This window comes from Anarrhichthys ocellatus, unplaced genomic scaffold (assembly GCF_004355925.1).
Source record: "Anarrhichthys ocellatus isolate YVR2014 unplaced genomic scaffold, GSC_Weel_1.0 scaffold12, whole genome shotgun sequence".
Lineage (NCBI taxonomy): Eukaryota > Metazoa > Chordata > Actinopteri > Perciformes > Anarhichadidae > Anarrhichthys > Anarrhichthys ocellatus.
The window spans coordinates 725,502-742,590 of NW_022280042.1; the positions used below are offsets into that span (position 1 = coordinate 725,502).

The following is a 17,089-nucleotide window of genomic DNA, read 5'->3' on the forward strand; positions in this document are numbered from 1 at the left end:
GCAAAGCTCACTATCTACTAGTTGAATGACCAGTTGAACAAACAGATGGACACACACACACACAAACACACACATGGCCGGGCCTCTGCTCCACTCTTTACTCTGATGACAGAATGGAATGTGATATCCCTGTACGGCGCATCAGATACTAATTCCTCTTCTCAGTATTTAAGGTTCCAGTAGCAGCCGGTGCAAAGATGTGACTGGCATCCTAGCAGCCTGTATGAGAGGCCTTCTGCATACATGTGAAGACAATTCCTGATCTCCTTTGTGGATAAAGTTGTTGGATTTGCAGAACATTTCAAAAATGTCAGGTAGGTGACATCATTTAATATTAATGATGTAGACTAAAAAAACAAAAAAGATCGAATTGTTCTTCTCATTTGTTGAGTTTAATTTGGTAATAAAGGTGATTCAGTCCGCTAGTTGACCATCTGTACACAGGTTAATTCAATTTAAAGAAATAAAAGACAAACCTCCCAAAATTACACGACAATTTTCAGCTTTGATCATCGAGAACAGACTGTAATTCTCTCCGGTCCTTTTCTCCGAGTTATTAAATTATATCAAGCACACTGTAGTGACCCAGTTTGACTTGAAATCAGAATAGACCTTGTGATCATGCTCAGTGTGCCAATTGGAATTTGAAACTACACACCGCCCAGAGATGGCTGCAGACAAAAGGTTACAAGACTCTGCATCTGACTACCGGCCAGGAAAATGAAACTCTGACACTCCTTTCACAACTAAACACGTCATTATTCGACCTGAAACTGGTTTTACACTGATGGTAAAACCTATTATAGAAGTAAAAGCTTCAATGACAATGACCATCAGTGGCCTTTTCTATGGAAGTTCAATTAAATTAAATTTATTTTTGTATAGCACAAATGTGCCTCAGAGGGCTTTACAATCTGTACACATGCGACATCCTCTGTCCCTCACATCAGAACAGGAGGAACTCCCCCCCCAAAAAAGCTTTGACAGGGAGAAAAGAGGAAGAGACCTTAGGGAGGGATCCCTCTATCAGGATGGACAGAAGCGTGATACAGGTCATGTGTACAGAATGAACAACATAACAGAGTTACAACACATTCAAAGTTATATATAGAGCTGCACTGGGAGCTTAAGTCATTTTTAGAAGCAGAATTGTAGAACATGTAGAACAAACACTTGGTGTCATGTTGACACCTTCATGTTTTGAATGTTTTCTTATGGGATGGGAGTAAACATGCCAGATAAGCAGTTCAAACTGAATCACCATCTAATAAAAATGGTTTTGAATGCATCAGAATTAAGTCAGATCAATGCTGTATCTGTGTTCCAACATTCCAACAACAACATTAATCACTACACTGTAGTAACTACTAAGCAACCCTCATTTAAAAGAGCTCGCAACAACAGTCAGTATAAGTACTGTTACTTTAAATAAATGAAGTAGTGGTTGTGTGTGTTCTAATCTGGAGAGTCACCTGTCTGAAGAAAGAGAACACGGTACAATAGTTCTTGTTCATGACAAAGTGCTCCTCAGTCTGCTCCAGGTTAAACTGACATAAAGATCTCTGAATCTGTTTCTGTATCTATGCCTTTTTATTTACATCTCGCATTTCAACATTTGTAAAGAAACACAGAAGTTGCACAAATACAGTATTTTGATTTTTATTAAAAACATCCCCATTTCCATCACTTTATAACATTCACAATCCTTATATTCATTTGTGAATCGTCAACTTAGCATTTTAAAATGGAAACATATTTGTCTCTTTTATCACCGTTGTGTCTTTGAGCGCTCTCCAGTAGGTGGTGATGATGTAACATTTATGGATACCTCAAAGAAGAACTAATGTAAAACTGACGACTTCCATAACTGAAAATCAACATTATTTTATAACAGCTGACAAATCAGAAACTGTGGAATTAATATTACAGTAAATTATGAAACACAGACAAGTACTTTACCACTGCCTTTGTGGTGTTTGATTCATGTTATTAAGGATGCATCATTTTTCAGACGTCCATCCTGTCTGTCCTCAGCTGAGCTGTCAGTACTCAGTTTGTATTTTATCTCTTAACCTCCACAAGTGGACAGTTAGTTGCTGCTATGTGCGGTCAAGAGGACACCACAGGTTCTGAACCTGTGAACCCAGTGATGCTGACAGATCAGTCGAGAGCGGGCCAAATTCACTTTTGATGCTTTTGTAACTAAGATCTCTCGGTGCACAGGGTGGGATCAGACAGATCGGTCCTGAAGAAGTTATAAGTGGAGAGAGACGTTTGAAATGATGCACAGTTCTTTGTGGAGCAGTGTGAAATGTTGAACTGTTGGAACTATATGCAGAATACTGAATCAATGTGTTGAGGGTTCTGTTGTTCACAGTCTGATGCTGGTTGGTCAAAATGTCACCAGTCATCACTCTGATCAGAGACTGCAGATGGATCAGATACATGCTGCCTTCAGGTGACGGTTCAACAGTAGGCCATGCAGATGTTTCACTAAAAATATGACGTTGTAAATTAGAGGCACAGCTACAGAAACAGATTCACAGATATAAATCACTCTGCATTGTGCTTTACGAGATACAAATGATGTGACATTTTACGAGTCACATGCTCCCTGTATTTGTGGATGTTGTGTGAGACACCACAGTCAAACAGTTGGGTGTGTTTCATGAACATGCAGGGTGGTGTGTTAAATCAGTGATTAAAGGCTTAGGTAGAACAGCGCTAATCATAACCATAACCCACAAGGACAGGTTCCTTGATTTGATAGCATTGTTGTGCATTTGTACTGTTTTCTAACTAGTTAATTATGCCGATAACATTTGACTCCATTTGTAAGATGTATCTTTTGTAAAACCGTCATTTTGGGAACTTATTCTTACTTTTGATGCCACAATTACTTCCTGTTTACAAAGTTGATAGTGTGTCATAGACGTTTCTTAGCGAGTGATTTAGACACCCCTAAAGCTGAAGACATTTCTTACGGTTTAATGGTGCACCAGTTTGAAACTAGCCAGTACAGAACTTAATATTCAGACTCCATAATCCAGATCAGAGGTTACATTACAAAGACAAAAACACATTCCACTTAATCCCAGGTGAGGTCAACAATGATATCAGCGCAGTACATCTAATCCTGTCATATGACCATTCTGTAGCAGGCGAGGCCTTCGTCACCCTGGCCACCACAGACTCATACTGCAAGGGAGCTATAGTGGTGGCCAGAAGTTTACAACGCCACGGGACAACTCGCAGCACCGTCGTCATGGTCACACCAAACATTTCAGAACAGTCAAGGTGGGCGATAAAAGTTTGTCAAAGCCTATAATTCTGACGCAGTTTAAAGTGAAGTGAAGTGCTAACCATTAGCCCCTAACCATCTAAATCTTTGTATGTCAGACTTGCCCTTAAGGACGTATTTGATGAGGTCATCACGGTGGATGTGATGGACAGTGATGACCGTCTCCACCTGTCCTGGCTGGGACGTCCTGATCTTGGCATCACCTTCACCAAGATCCACTGCTGGACTCTGACCCAGTACAGCAAATGTGTCTTCCTGGATGCTGACACACTTGTGAGTCCACCGAACATACAGTTACATATGTTGACTGCGCTATCCCGCTATATGTGGAACATTTCTATGAGTGTGTTCCAGATTATTCTGACTGTATAGGTTTTTGTGATCGGTGCGAAGGAGTCCAGTCTATGTGCAACTTTCTTTTCTTTTTCATCCTGTTTTACACATTTGAAACCTCAGCTTTGATCACTCTTCAGAGGAATAATTCATAGAAACAAACACATAGGGCTCTGTGTAAATAAATGCATATTATTTCAAAGCACATATTGCACAAATCACTGCAGCATGTGAACATGCTGTCTTATTGACCTTCCTTTACATCACTATCTATCAGTCCACATACTGTGTTAGTCTCTTTTACGGGTCATGTTGTGAACTGTTGTCCAATGTCCCCATGTTGTTCTTGAGCTCAATACCAGCATGCATGTCGGCGGACATATTGGAGCGTGTCCCTGTCTATGTCTGCTCAGTGTAAACATATTGTCATGTTAGCATGAGCAGTCTCAAGGTTATACCTGCACTGACGCACATGCATCTCCTTGTGCACACATATTGCATTATGGCTCGTCTGGATCAACCAAATGTCACTACTATAGCCTGTATGTTAAATAACGATGTTTTCATGTTATTGTTTAACAAATTAGGAAATAATTCTGAGTAATGAACTTCAGATTATTTTACTCATAAAATTCCCCCACCTACACAATTCTCCTTTCCTTCAAATATTTTACTAATATTCTATGAATATTATAATGGCATTGAACTACAAGCAGTCAACTAGTTACTAGGGCTGCCACATAGTAGGCACTCCTTGCAGTAAGAGGCATGGTGCCTTGATCAAATGGTGACCTCTCACCTCTATAGCTACCAGTCCAAACACCATACTCACCATTAAAACAACAAAAGTCTAATAACAATGCTGGAACATTGTCTGTTGGCAGACGTACCTACAATAGCTATGTCACACACATGTACAGTATATGGTCACACCCACACATCCACCGCTCCTGCTCTCTGATCGACCCGTTCCCTCTCAGGTTCTGTGTAACGTGGACGAGCTGTTCGAGAGAGACGAGCTGTCGGCGGCTCCTGATCCCGGCTGGCCCGACTGCTTCAACTCTGGCGTGTTTGTCTTCAGACCGTCCCTCCACACCCACAGCAGGCTCCTGGACCACGCGCTGCAGCACGGCAGCTTTGATGGTAATGATGTCTGGGTTCACACTAACAGGCAGAGAACGCAGTGTGCTCTGAATACTGACAACTCAACTGAATGCATTCATACAACATTGAAAGGTGATGCAAGAGAATGGGTTTGTTCGAACTAAGATTCAGTTTTTAGGAGTTTCAGAAGGGGGAGAAAAAGCTGTGCATTCAGGACTTGTTTAGAGGAGACATCTACCCAGGAGGAGACCCACATTCAATTCATATCACTATTTACTTGTACACATTGCAGTTATTAATACATTTCCGTTGCTGTCAGGAGGGGACCAGGGCCTGTTGAACTCATTCTTCAGCAGCTGGGCAGCTGAAGACATCAGCAAACACCTGCCGTTTGTCTACAACCTCAGTGGCAGCTCTTTCTACAGCTACCTCCCTGCTTTCCAACAGTGAGTGTGTGTCGCTGTGTCCTACTGTCCTCACAATACATCTCGACTCTGTTTACGCACTTTTCTATTTGTGAAAACCTCATTTTTTTCAGGCTGACACAAATTTGTATGTTTGCATTCAAATATACGTATATTTTGGCTTATTACAACATATGTCTAATTTTGGGAATACTTGCGACAGTTATATTTACACTGTGCAAAGCAACTGCTAATTTCAAAACGTCCATGGCCTATCTATACACAAAATGCACATCTTTCTGTAACATTTGTGCAAACAGCTTTAATATTCTTACACAAAGGATGATTTCCCAAATTTGTGACAACCACAGAAATAATCTAAACTTTGATTTTGGCTCCATAATATGCACAGACCTTGTCCTATAGAAAGGTGTGCAGACACAGCACTTTGTGCCTGACTTGTGTTAGTGCCATCCTCTACCCACTCAACTGTTCAGATTGATAAACTGTAGCACATGCTGGAGTTACAGCTTTGTTCCTGCAGGTTTGGCCACAAGGCAAAGATCGTCCATTTCTTAGGAGCAGTGAAACCCTGGAGCTCCAGCAGCCAGAGGGATGAGAGCTGCTCACACACCATGGAGCAGTTTGTGTCTCTGTGGTGGAAGGAATACCTCAGTTCCACACCATCATCCGAAGCAGGGAAACAACAAGAGGTATGGACGTCTTTGTGATGTGACATCTTTATTTTATCTTAAAGTAGGCCACGTCAATGAATGGAGTCGGTTCCACACTGTCAGAATGAAAGTTTATGAAGAAAATGAAAGGTCTCAGTTTCTGCACTTTGCTTACTTGATGATGCACAAGTTACATAGAGCTACAACATCATTAATAATGACTAGCTTATGAACTTGATCTGGATATTCCACACTGTGATCTAATGCAATTCACGATATTGTAACCCTAGTTGTATGAGCTCAGCAACGTGTTAGTCGATATTCATTCATAATTAATTTATTATTGAAAACCTTTGCATGTAGATTTATTTTATATGTTTATTCTGACTAAATTGTTCCCAGGGTTCACTAAAAATAAAACAGCATTAATGCATTTGAAGTGTATCAAATCTCCATCCTCCCTGTAGGTATAATACCACATAGTCATTTCCAGGAACCTTCAGAAATAAACAGTAGATTGATGACAAATATGGTATGGGGCCCGTAAAATAAAGTGTCACCAATAACATTCATATGTGACTGTTGAACTGTAACTGTTGAGTCATATGTAATGGCTCTGATTATAGCGTTCAGCAGTGTCACTCGATGTTGTTGTGGAGGAAGTCAGCCATGTGCCATGTCTGGCGGATGCTCTGCAGGTTTTCACTCCAAACACTCGAGCAGAACATTTCACTGATGACTTCCCCCTCTTTAGCTGAAGGTTTGTTAATCAGTCACAGAAGCTGCTGCAGAGCTTGGCTGCAACATAAACATGCAGCCCGGCAGCCAAACGCGACACACGGCTGCCCAGCCCTCGGATTGGTTGTCGTTCCAACACTCAACATCCTCCCTTATTTTGCAGATCCAAGAACAAGAACAAGAACAAGAAGCCAAGATGCCATTTAGAGAAAACTTGAACAGTTCAAACTCACTGCCTGTACATCTCCCACCCCCTTCTGGGAGTCTTCATTCACCATCTGAACCAGAGACAGTAAGCTGAGACACCAACATACCTTATTTAGTGTCACTGTTCGATATGATGTTGTTATGGCTATGGTATCTTTAAATGTGAGTGTGTGTGGTTGTATAGCCAATTATATAATCTGAGAATATTTAACATTATAACGGTTAGGACATACACACTCACAATGTATGCCATCAGACTGACAATAATGATATCAGTCTCATGCTTGTGAATCCAGAAGAGAGATGGGTCTGGACATGTTAGCCTAGCTCAGCACAAAGACTGGAAGCAGGGGGAAACTGCTAGCTCCATCGAAAGAAAAAAAGAAATCCTTAAAACTACTTTAGACACAGAGTTCATTAAAAGTCACACATGTTCTGTGAAGCCAAATGAGTAGTCATTAAAAATGCTGATCAATCCCTTAATTAGTCAAATGGATGACCTTATTAGCATAGCCGCTTGTGTTTATAATATGTCATGTGGATTATTATGGAGGCTTATTAGGCAGTTCAAGTGCCTCTTGTTAGTTCCTGTTAATGCATGAGCATTTCTGCTTGACTGCATTTGACTCCAGCAGAAAAACACAACACAGGGACACAGCTTATTATCTGCCACAGGCCTCTGAGCTTCTCATTGCATTTCTGTCATTTGTTTAATTCCTTTCAACTTGATGCATTGTGCTTAAACAAGCTTGTAAGATTAGCCTGAACAGACACACGGCCTCCAGTGGGACAACAGCCGTGAACATACATCAACAGTGTTATTGAGCGCTCCGCAGCGACTGTTTGAACCTCACTCCTGTATAATTTCACTCTTTGAGCTGCTCTTATAGTAGTGTACAGCATACACTGCAGTGCATTGATGGGTGACATGACTATGGTGTCTGTAGTGTTCCCACACAGATAACACACCGCTGGAGGAGGAAGAGTCAAGAACATGTGAGACGACGGAGATCCAGGACCCAGGATTTGGGACACATGGGTCGGAGAGCAGTGCTAGCGCCTCAAACACTGTATGTAAACCTTTGTGTTCTCACTTATACTGTACCAACCTCATTCCCATATTGGTCAAAATATAATATCTTATATTTTGACCAATTGGGGTGACCGTGGCTCACTGGGTTAAGAGGGTTGTCTGGGAACCGGACAATGGTCAATGGTCCGGTCCGGTCAATGGTTCGATCCTCGACTGGGACGTGTTACGTGTCGTAGTGTACCTGAGCAATACACTGAACCCCAGGCTCCCCGGGCGCCTGTCATTGGCAGCCACTGCTCCCTATATACAGGGATGGGTCAAATGCAGAGACAAATTTCCCCCTTAAAGGGATCAATATAGTATAAAAAATTAAAATATAAATTTTGACCAATATGGGAATGAGGTTGGTACAGCTCTTGCGTGATTTAAAGATCCTTTACTTTTAATATCGTAATGTCTCCTTAATTACAAGCGCTCACTATTGATATTTAAAATGTCCTTTTCCATCAATCAATCAAGTCTGCAGTTATAAATGTAGTTATTTATAATATAATCCAAAAGCTGCCCTTGTTAATTCCTACACATTAAAAAATTATTTACATGAATAAAAGATGAATTCATTAGAAAGTGTCTGTTGAGAGATGATATGGAATATAATTTAAGACACAGGTTAGTTGAAAGTGTTCATAAGATGAGCATGAAAGAACAACGTCACTCTACCCATTCTGATGTGATATGCTCAACCGCATTCTGTTTGTACACGAAGATGAAACTAGAAGCTAAAAGTCAGCCTGAATAGAGAGTCTGCTGTTTCTTGTGATGAACTGCCTTTGAAGACTGATTTGTTATTCTGCTACTTGATCATGGCAGAGGGCTGCAGAGATGGAGACAGAGACAGACAAAGAGACAGAGACAGACAAAGAGACAGAGGCGGAGCGGCTGGAGCATCGACAGTTGTGGGAGGCTGGGCAGGCCGACTACCTGGGCAGAGACTCCTTCCAAAACATCCAGAAGATGCTGGACCGCTTTCTGGATTAACACACAGGAACAACTCCGTCACCCAAACACAGCTGTGTCCTCTAGTTCATTTTTCATTTCCTCTGGGGTAGACGTCAGTCTGAACCCAGTGGTGATAGCCAGACTGATTTCACAGACTGATTTATATGAGTTTTACGGACAAACCCAAACAAATTCTACTCCCTATAGGACAGCTATGCCAGCCATCTTCAGTTCTACAAACCCTAACTATACATACAATTAAATAATTCGTAAGATGATCGGGCCTCAATGTCAGGTTCTAAAAATCCATTATTGCAAAAAATAATGCACCATCTGAATGGTCCTAATAAATACACGAATAAATCTCAATAGTAGAAACCACTATTGAGCTTTAAACAAAACCATGCAGCTGAACATTTTTTTGGGATGACAGTGTGGCTCATTGATGTGTTGTTAATAATTAGAGCTCTATGGTACAGAGGAAGAGGATATTTTAACTGCACAGTATGAAAACTAACATATTTAAAGTACTCCAGGTAAATGCTTGTCATGTCTTTGGCTCCATGTCAGGATTTCTTACCATCTACTTTTGTTGTTTACACTCTGATAAATTAAAGCAAACTGGTGGTCACTGATGCAATGTCAGGATTTAGATTATCTGTATCTGCATAAACCTACAGCAACGGAAGAGTATCGGGGCCGGGCAGAAGGGCAGAATGAGAGGAGCGTTTCAAATAAAGTAAAGATCTTGAGAAGGAAGTCAAAATGTTAAGAATAAAGTTGAAATACCATTTCGAGAACAAGGACAAAATGTTGAGAATGAGAATGAATCAAACCACTAGACTAAATTTCTCAACATTTCGACTGTATTCTTAAAATGCAAATAAAACAAATCGTCCTTTCATTTTGTTCCCCTTATGCATGGTCATCCTACTCCTCTGTACGAACGATCAATCAAACAGAGAATCATTTCTGCAGAGAAGCTTTCACATAATTGCACATAGAAACTCGACTGAACACAACCAAGTTGCATAACAATGTGTGATGCATTAACACCAACATGATATCTCTGTAACTCTTCCACATCGGACTGTCTCAAGCACTGGACATCAAACTCTGTTACATTGCTTCTTTTTCTTCCTACTACTTCATATTCAAGCTGTGTACTATCTGTGGTCCGATGAGTGATGTATATTTCATTTTGACATTCACATGAAAGAGGAAGATGTTGAAACGTTCTGTAACGCTTTATTTCACAGGTCCCAGGTCACAAAGTATGTCATTTGGTAATAATGGGGAAAGTGGAGACAGTGCTCATTTGGTTTGCTTCCAATCATTAAATTCAACAGTTCTTCTTCGAACTTCTTCAGAAAATGTGCTTATAAACTTAGCACAACTAAAAAAAAAAAATCTGAATATCTTTCCATCAAACCCATTTTCCATATAATTAATACTAAAGTTGTTTCCAGCTAATCACGAGAAGATTATGGGACTCATAAATTAAAGCATTATTCTTTTCATTACAAAAGCAAAACAATGATTCAACATCTCCAAATTGTGAATGTTCCACTCTGTAAAAATATATCCTTGTTTGCAATAAAGCATGAGATATTTTTGATTTTTGTGTAACTAAATATTTCCTCAAGCCGTTTGAGTTCACATCGGTGAAGAGAAACCAATAAACACACACATGAACACAGGTTTCTGCTTGAGACTGCATTCATTCTCTTCCACCAGGGGGCACTGTGGCTCTTCTAGCACAACTCTCCATCATGGCAGCACATCAGAGACGCAGGAACACAGATTAATAGATGTCTGACTGCAGTCGACAGTGTGCTGTGTGATCCTTATCCGCTGGGCACATGGTGCATGTCATTTTCATCGGCATCCCTCTCATAATGCCGCGGCACACTGAAGGAAGATAGTGTGCTGAATACAAAGCAAATGGCAGGAGGTGAGCTCGGGCCGGGGCTGCGCTGTCGGTGAAAAGGCCTTATGATGATTGCTTTGAAAGGCAACCTGGCACATCGCTGCTCTCGGATGAGTGGCTCCCGCTTGACTCCGATTCACCGAGATTAAAGTGCGAGCACCGATCTGGGGATAGGTTGCCGGTTTCTCTTGACCGCCTCATTCATTAAGCTCTGAAAAGGCAAAAGGAATCAGAAGGAGCATCCGTCCCTGCTGACGCTTCTTCAAATAACGCTGTTAGAGAAGCTTTTAAAGCAGGTTAAAGGTGCAACAAACAGGAATCAGAACATTAATATAGCAGCACACAGCGATTATCTGTGTGTTGGCACAGTTAGCTGCCATGTTGAGAGCCTTTAAGAGGCAATAGAAATGCTCCCCATCTCATATCTAGCACCTTAAACTAACAGCAGAAGAACAGCAGTGTCGTCATTGTGAAGCTCCAACAATCTGCAGGTTTTATCAAACAGACAACAGCTGAGTCGACTGTGTAGCTCTCTTCTCAGGAGAATGTGTATAAATCTGTGAAATCAGCTCCTGTAATGATTAGCTGGCAGACTGGAGTCTCCTCCTGAATTTGTGCTTTGAGACTTAGCATAAATATGACCTGTCAGCTGGGAGAAGTCATTCATGTCAGCCTCCTGCTGGCAATTACAAGAGGAGATTGACAAAGTGTGTTAACACTGGTATAGATTAATAACCGATGTGGCAGTCCAAGATAATAAAAGGCAAAATTATAATGACAGTAATACCGTTTAAAGCCTGCTGCAGTCTGTTAATGGTTAAACTTGACTTATATTATATTATTAAACTTGTCTTGACTTTTAATAAAAGTTCAGCTCCAAACATTTCCCATGATTCAACTCACCAGCTTTGTTTGGCTGTCGTTCCTGGTAAACATCCTCTTCTGTCAAACTTTACATCGCAGGTTTATAACGCAGACCTTCTGTCATATATCTGTAGCCTCCAAGCTCAAGATCAGATGGCCCTCATGACATCACGATGACATCATCTGAGTTATTTTTTCTTCCCCTTCAGAGTCACAGAAGATAGTGTACGACTGTATTCACAGAAACACACATGTGCTGTGTATAGTTACTAATCAGCTGTTATATTGATGTTCTTCTGGTTGAAACATTGTACAGAACAAACAAAAACAACAACGCAATAGCATCTATTAGTAAAGAGACTTTCTATCAGCTTAAAACTTAAAGGACCATTTAGTCCGTTCAGACCTTTGTGAACAGAGATTTACAGCTTTTGAACTGCAGTGTACATATTCCTCATGACCCTTACACTAATATTAATGTCTAAACTTGGTGGAGTGGCCCTTTAACAAAGCCCTTTTGACTCTCCCTCAGCTGTTTGTCCCTGAGGGAGAATCTTCCACTACTTAGAAAACTCAACTACACCGACCCTTCAGTGGCTCATCCTTCATTAGCCTGCCAGAGGGTACGTTTGATTTGCAACCCTCTGCTCTCATGCTCGTTCGCCCTGCAACTCGTATGATGTACAGTTCTAAGAATTACCAAGGGTCGACGAGCAGTAACATGCACCAGGAGTCAACGAGCAATGGAAAATGATATTGTAAAGCCATGAGCCTTTGCCTCCATGTGAAAAGAAGCATGTTTGCTAGGCCTGCTGGCCTGCTGTCTTCCATTGCAGAGCAACTCTTTTTATTTGACTTGGGCTCAGTGGTTCTTTGTCTGACATTGCTAACATGCTGATGTTGGCAGATTAGGATTAGGCACAATTTCTGCAATCATGTCATTTTAGCGAGTTAGGATGCTTATGCTTAGCACTGAACCCGAAGTACAGCTGAGGCTGAAGGGAGTGACATTAGTTTTGTCAGCCCAGTTGAATGGGAGTGGGAATTGGAGGGAGTGGTGGATGAGTGTGACAAACACAAGAGGGACACCTAGGAGACCAGTGTTCATGTCCGGAGTTGTTACGTTGTTTATACACAAACCATGATCTTTTTTCTGACTTTTTTTGTGTGTTGTTGACCTGATGATGGCGCTAGATGAAAAGTTATTGCATTTCACCCTGAGGGGAACATGAATGTCTGACACACAGTCAGTAGGCTTCTTCCTCTGGGGACCAGGAATGTCTCTTCAAAATGTACAATAGTTGTTGAGATATTTCAACTTCACAGCAAAGAAAATAATCTGCTGTTTGTTTGATACATAACTCAGTGAGAGCCTCCAGCCTCACTTACGTAACCAGCACTGACACCACACTGACCCCACAAAGAATTTCACCACACTGACCCAGTCTATTTGCTTTGACAGTGTGGGACTGACACCCATATGTGCTTCTAATAAATGCTACCTTTGTGGGGCACATTAACGCAAATCTCAAGGAGGATGAAAGTGAAAGCCATGCTTGGTGATATGAGCAGGAGCTCCGAGCACTGTTTGGTCTAGATTACTGAAGCACCTGGGTTCTGTTCCGCATCTCTCCCCCTTCCCCTGTTTATTCTTCATTTTCAACCCAAGTGTTTCCGCCTCTCCCACCTCTTTTATTGGGTTTAGATGAACAAATAGTCCTGATAATGTCCCCATCTGGAACTCCTCAGTTGCTTGATGAGTACACAGCTTTCTGCTTGATGGAGTGCTTGTGATTCAGTGATGATTGTGAATGAGTCTGTGTGTGTGAGAGAGGATAGAGGAAACGAAAGGAGAGAATGTGTGTGTGTGTGTGTGTGTGCGCAGGTGTAGGCTAGACGCCCATGCGACTCAGCACCAGCTGTTATTAAAGCCATGCTGTGTCTGCCTCCACATACAGTGCGGACGAGAGCGAAATGTGAGCTGTCGGAGAATCCTAAACACCTCCATATGTTTTGGGGTTAACAGCATTGAACCGCCTCCTCCGCTCTTCTTGTGTGGGAGCCGTCGCATGACTGTTTTGATTCATACTCAAAGTCGCTCAGCTAATTTGATCAGCGGCTTCGAATTCGAATGAACCACAATTTCTGCGATCAGGCTAATTGGAGATTGCAAGAGTAATGACAGTCAGCTGTGGAGGGGTTTCTGGTCTGTGCTCATTTCAAGGCCCCTGCTGGGGAGGAGCAGCTGGGTGGAGTTGGTCCTTGCAGTCGCAGGCTGCTGGTTGAAACTGGGCCACAAACCAAACCAGTTCCCCACAATTAGACCAGTAAGCACTCTATTTAATGGACAGATGCATCATCTGGAACATTGAAGGTCCATTTCTTACCTCATGACTTGCTAAGATACATTTTTCAGAGAGCTCGTAAAAGAGGATTTCACAGTTGTTTCTGCTGCTGTGGTCCAGAACTTGTAAATTACAAACCACTTCTGTGAATCCTTTCTTACCCAAGCAGAATAAATGAAACAGCCTACAGACATGCTCACATCTGCCGTAGACTTACACACTAATTCCCTGAGTGGGAGATGATCCAAAGGTCCAAAAGTTAATGCACAGCTGCTGGAACCTCCGAGAATATTTGGGAAAGTATTTGTTAAACTGTTGAAACAAAACAGTAGAGTTTGTTGACATTAACATTCAGGAAACAAACTATGTGGGGTTGGAATTCTAAGGGACTAATAAACATTATCTTGATGGGATTTGCAGTGGATGGGTCCAACAAAGATGGATCTCCCACCCAGGAGACCGCTGTTCATTCCCCACGTGAAACGAGAAAGGGACGTTGATATATTTGTCATGTAAGTTGTGTAATACAGGGACGGCACTACTCAAACAACGATCTTTTCCAAAAGTTGTGTTGCCTAAACCAACTAAGTAGATCTTTTCCAAAACCTAACAAAGTTGCTTCCTGTGAAGACTGTGTTGCTGGCTTTTGTATGAAATCACACGAAAAATGAGAGTAACTCTTCGTAAGATATGAAGACACGTGCCTCCTAGTCTTCTTCAAAGCGCTGTATGTCTCATGTCAACATTCACCCATTCACATCCATTCAAACACTGATGGCAGATGCTGCAATACTATGTGCCATACCATATCAGGATCTAAAGCCAATGCTCATTCACACACACTCGCACACTGATGTCTTCAGAGGCAATTTGGGGTTCAGGGACGCTTCGACATACGGACTGGAGGAGACGGAGAATCGAACCCTGATCTACGGAGGACGACCTGCTCCATCTCCTGAGCCACAGCCGCATGGTTTGGGTGTTGGCTATGTTTACATTAAGTAATTACATTCATATTTACTCATATGTAATTACCTTTAGTTTGCTTGTTAGTGGCAGAGTCCGTCATTCCCGCACTGTATTCAGAAAAACACTTCTAGAATGTTAGTTGATTGAACTTTTAGCAGTCTGGCAGATTTATGCAGCCGACCACAAATTTCCATCAAGGCCACAAAATTCTGTGTCGCCTCTTTTGAATTTAGCTTTTATTTTACTGACATTGATGATCCTATGATTTACCATGAACACGAGCATTCATGAAGACAGCTCAGCACGCGTGTCAAAAACAAGCAATAAATCACACATGCATACTTAAAGCGCTAAATCTGAGACTGATGAAAATGTCGTCAACATCACAGCAGCCACCGAGGAAGAAAGGTGTTAGCTCAGTGCTGTTTCTTTACCAAGGAACCCACACCGTGTTCTCAGACACTGAAGAAAGGAGCCAATGCCCTTTGATGGAGCAGTCCTTTCAACTTTTCTTCAAATTCAGTGTCTCTGTTGCTCAGACATGAAGTGCCTTGATGTGCAGATGTATGATGGTGTTGCTGTAGGACACACATTCTCCACAGCCGGAGCTCCCTCGTACTGTCTTTGATTCGTCACCATGTGAAAAACCAATCATTCACGGATCATAGTAGGTTCCCTCACTGAAGCTTCTCTTCATTTTGTTGCATCTCAGCAACATGATTAGTAGTAATCCCTTAAATAGGGACTTCTTTTTCCATTTCCTATGATGTCAATTTCCTTAATAGACCATCTAAAGTCAGAGCAGATAAGCACAGGAAGCTAACTGTGCATGAGCAGCGTAAACATCCGTGAGCGTGGCATTACTCAATTGTGATGACTGTCTCCTTCAGTAATGAGAGCAAACTACAGACACACGTAAAGGAAAACAGGTGGGCACAAGATGTGAGCTTTTCCAAACTGTATCCAAGCAGGTTCTGGGTCACAAACAGACAGCTTCATAACACAGAGACATCCCAGTGGAGCGCTGTGAGCTATCTGGTTTAGCTGGAGGACAACATGCATCACTGCAGCCTAATCAGTTCTCAGTGTGGAAAATGTTGATTTCATCAGCAAGAAGAAAACTAAAGAGGGTTTGGGTGGGAGTGAGCAGCACAATGCAGCACTGGTTAACCCCCTGACTGTGATGATTAATGGATACGGATACATCTCCAGAGATGGAAGGAGCACTAGAATAATTTACTAAAGTAAAAGTAACGTTCATACTTCTCTGCTGGACTATTCTCAAAGCCTAATATAACCAGTCTACTCAGCCTCTCTGTCCCACTATGTGAAAGTCATTTAAACTTGTATTCTTGCTAATGGCCAACTACTTGATTTATTACCTCAGTAAACATTGTAAACATGAGTTTGTGGTCTCAATCTCTAGTTTCAAGTCTTCTTCAATACAGCATGATGTTCATTTAGTAAATTATAATTCAAATAAAGCGAAATATGCTTAAGGGTGTGGCTACCTTGTGATTGACAGGTCACTACCACGGCGAGCTGTCAACCATGATGAAGACGGGAGTTTGTTTTTCCAGTCTTGATGAAGTTTTCGTCTTTGAACTAAAACTTTCAATATTGACAACATTGATAACATTCAGCTAATAGATGTTGGACCCTCCCTCCCCTGTTCCCTTGCATTCACTTCACAAGTGGTTGCCAGTTCTGTCAAAGATGTATGCAGGAGTGTACATCTTTACTTACAGTACAACTATGTTGTGTATTCAGGGTTTGACAGGATTCACGGTGACTCATGAAGTAAACAGAGACATCAAGAGAGTACAAATGTGGTCTGTTAGCTCACCCCTTGTTCTGCAGTTACTGCACAGACACTCAGTCATGTCGAGTGAATCTTTCACTGTAGAGTAATGAAGTCATTTTGCAACATGTAGCTATAGGCCTACATTCGCTATAGATTTAGGTTAGGCCTACTTTGTGCTGTGGTGTTTCAAGATGCCTGCAACATAATCAATGGTAAACTTTGGATATGGCTATCTAGTTTTAGGTAACGTTTAGCTTGTCATCCAAGCAGTGGTGTAGTGCAGGGTATACGCAGGTATACGTCTGACTTATTCCTACTTATTTGAGTTGTACTAAAAGAAACTCCAAGAGGTCGGATGTTAATATTTGTTACATTTAATTTTAG

The 17,089-nt window shown here is 41.6% G+C and overlaps 1 protein-coding gene across 1 annotated transcript; it reads left to right on the plus strand.

Annotated features, from left to right (window-relative positions):
* The first annotated feature begins 126 nt into the window (after positions 1-126).
* gyg2 (glycogenin 2) lies at positions 127-10,483 on the plus strand. The gene is made up of 9 exons (XM_031852114.1): positions 127-314; positions 3,159-3,297; positions 3,400-3,574; positions 4,615-4,777; positions 5,058-5,184; positions 5,687-5,855; positions 6,718-6,846; positions 7,709-7,831; positions 8,665-10,483. Exons 1-9 carry the CDS (start codon positions 308-310, stop codon positions 8,830-8,832), a joined length of 1,200 nt encoding a protein of 399 aa, XP_031707974.1. The 5' UTR covers positions 127-307; the 3' UTR covers positions 8,833-10,483.
* The last annotated feature ends 6,606 nt before the right edge of the window (positions 10,484-17,089 follow it).

What these genes read in the sequence shown, in the direction of transcription:
- gyg2 (XM_031852114.1), top strand. An exon ending in AACATTTCAGAACAGTCAAG is followed by an intron (nt 3,298 to 3,399) that starts GTGGGCGATAAA and finishes TTTGTATGTCAG; the next exon opens with ACTTGCCCTTAAGGACGTAT. An exon ending in TACCTCCCTGCTTTCCAACA is followed by an intron (nt 5,185 to 5,686) that starts GTGAGTGTGTGT and finishes TTGTTCCTGCAG; the next exon opens with GTTTGGCCACAAGGCAAAGA.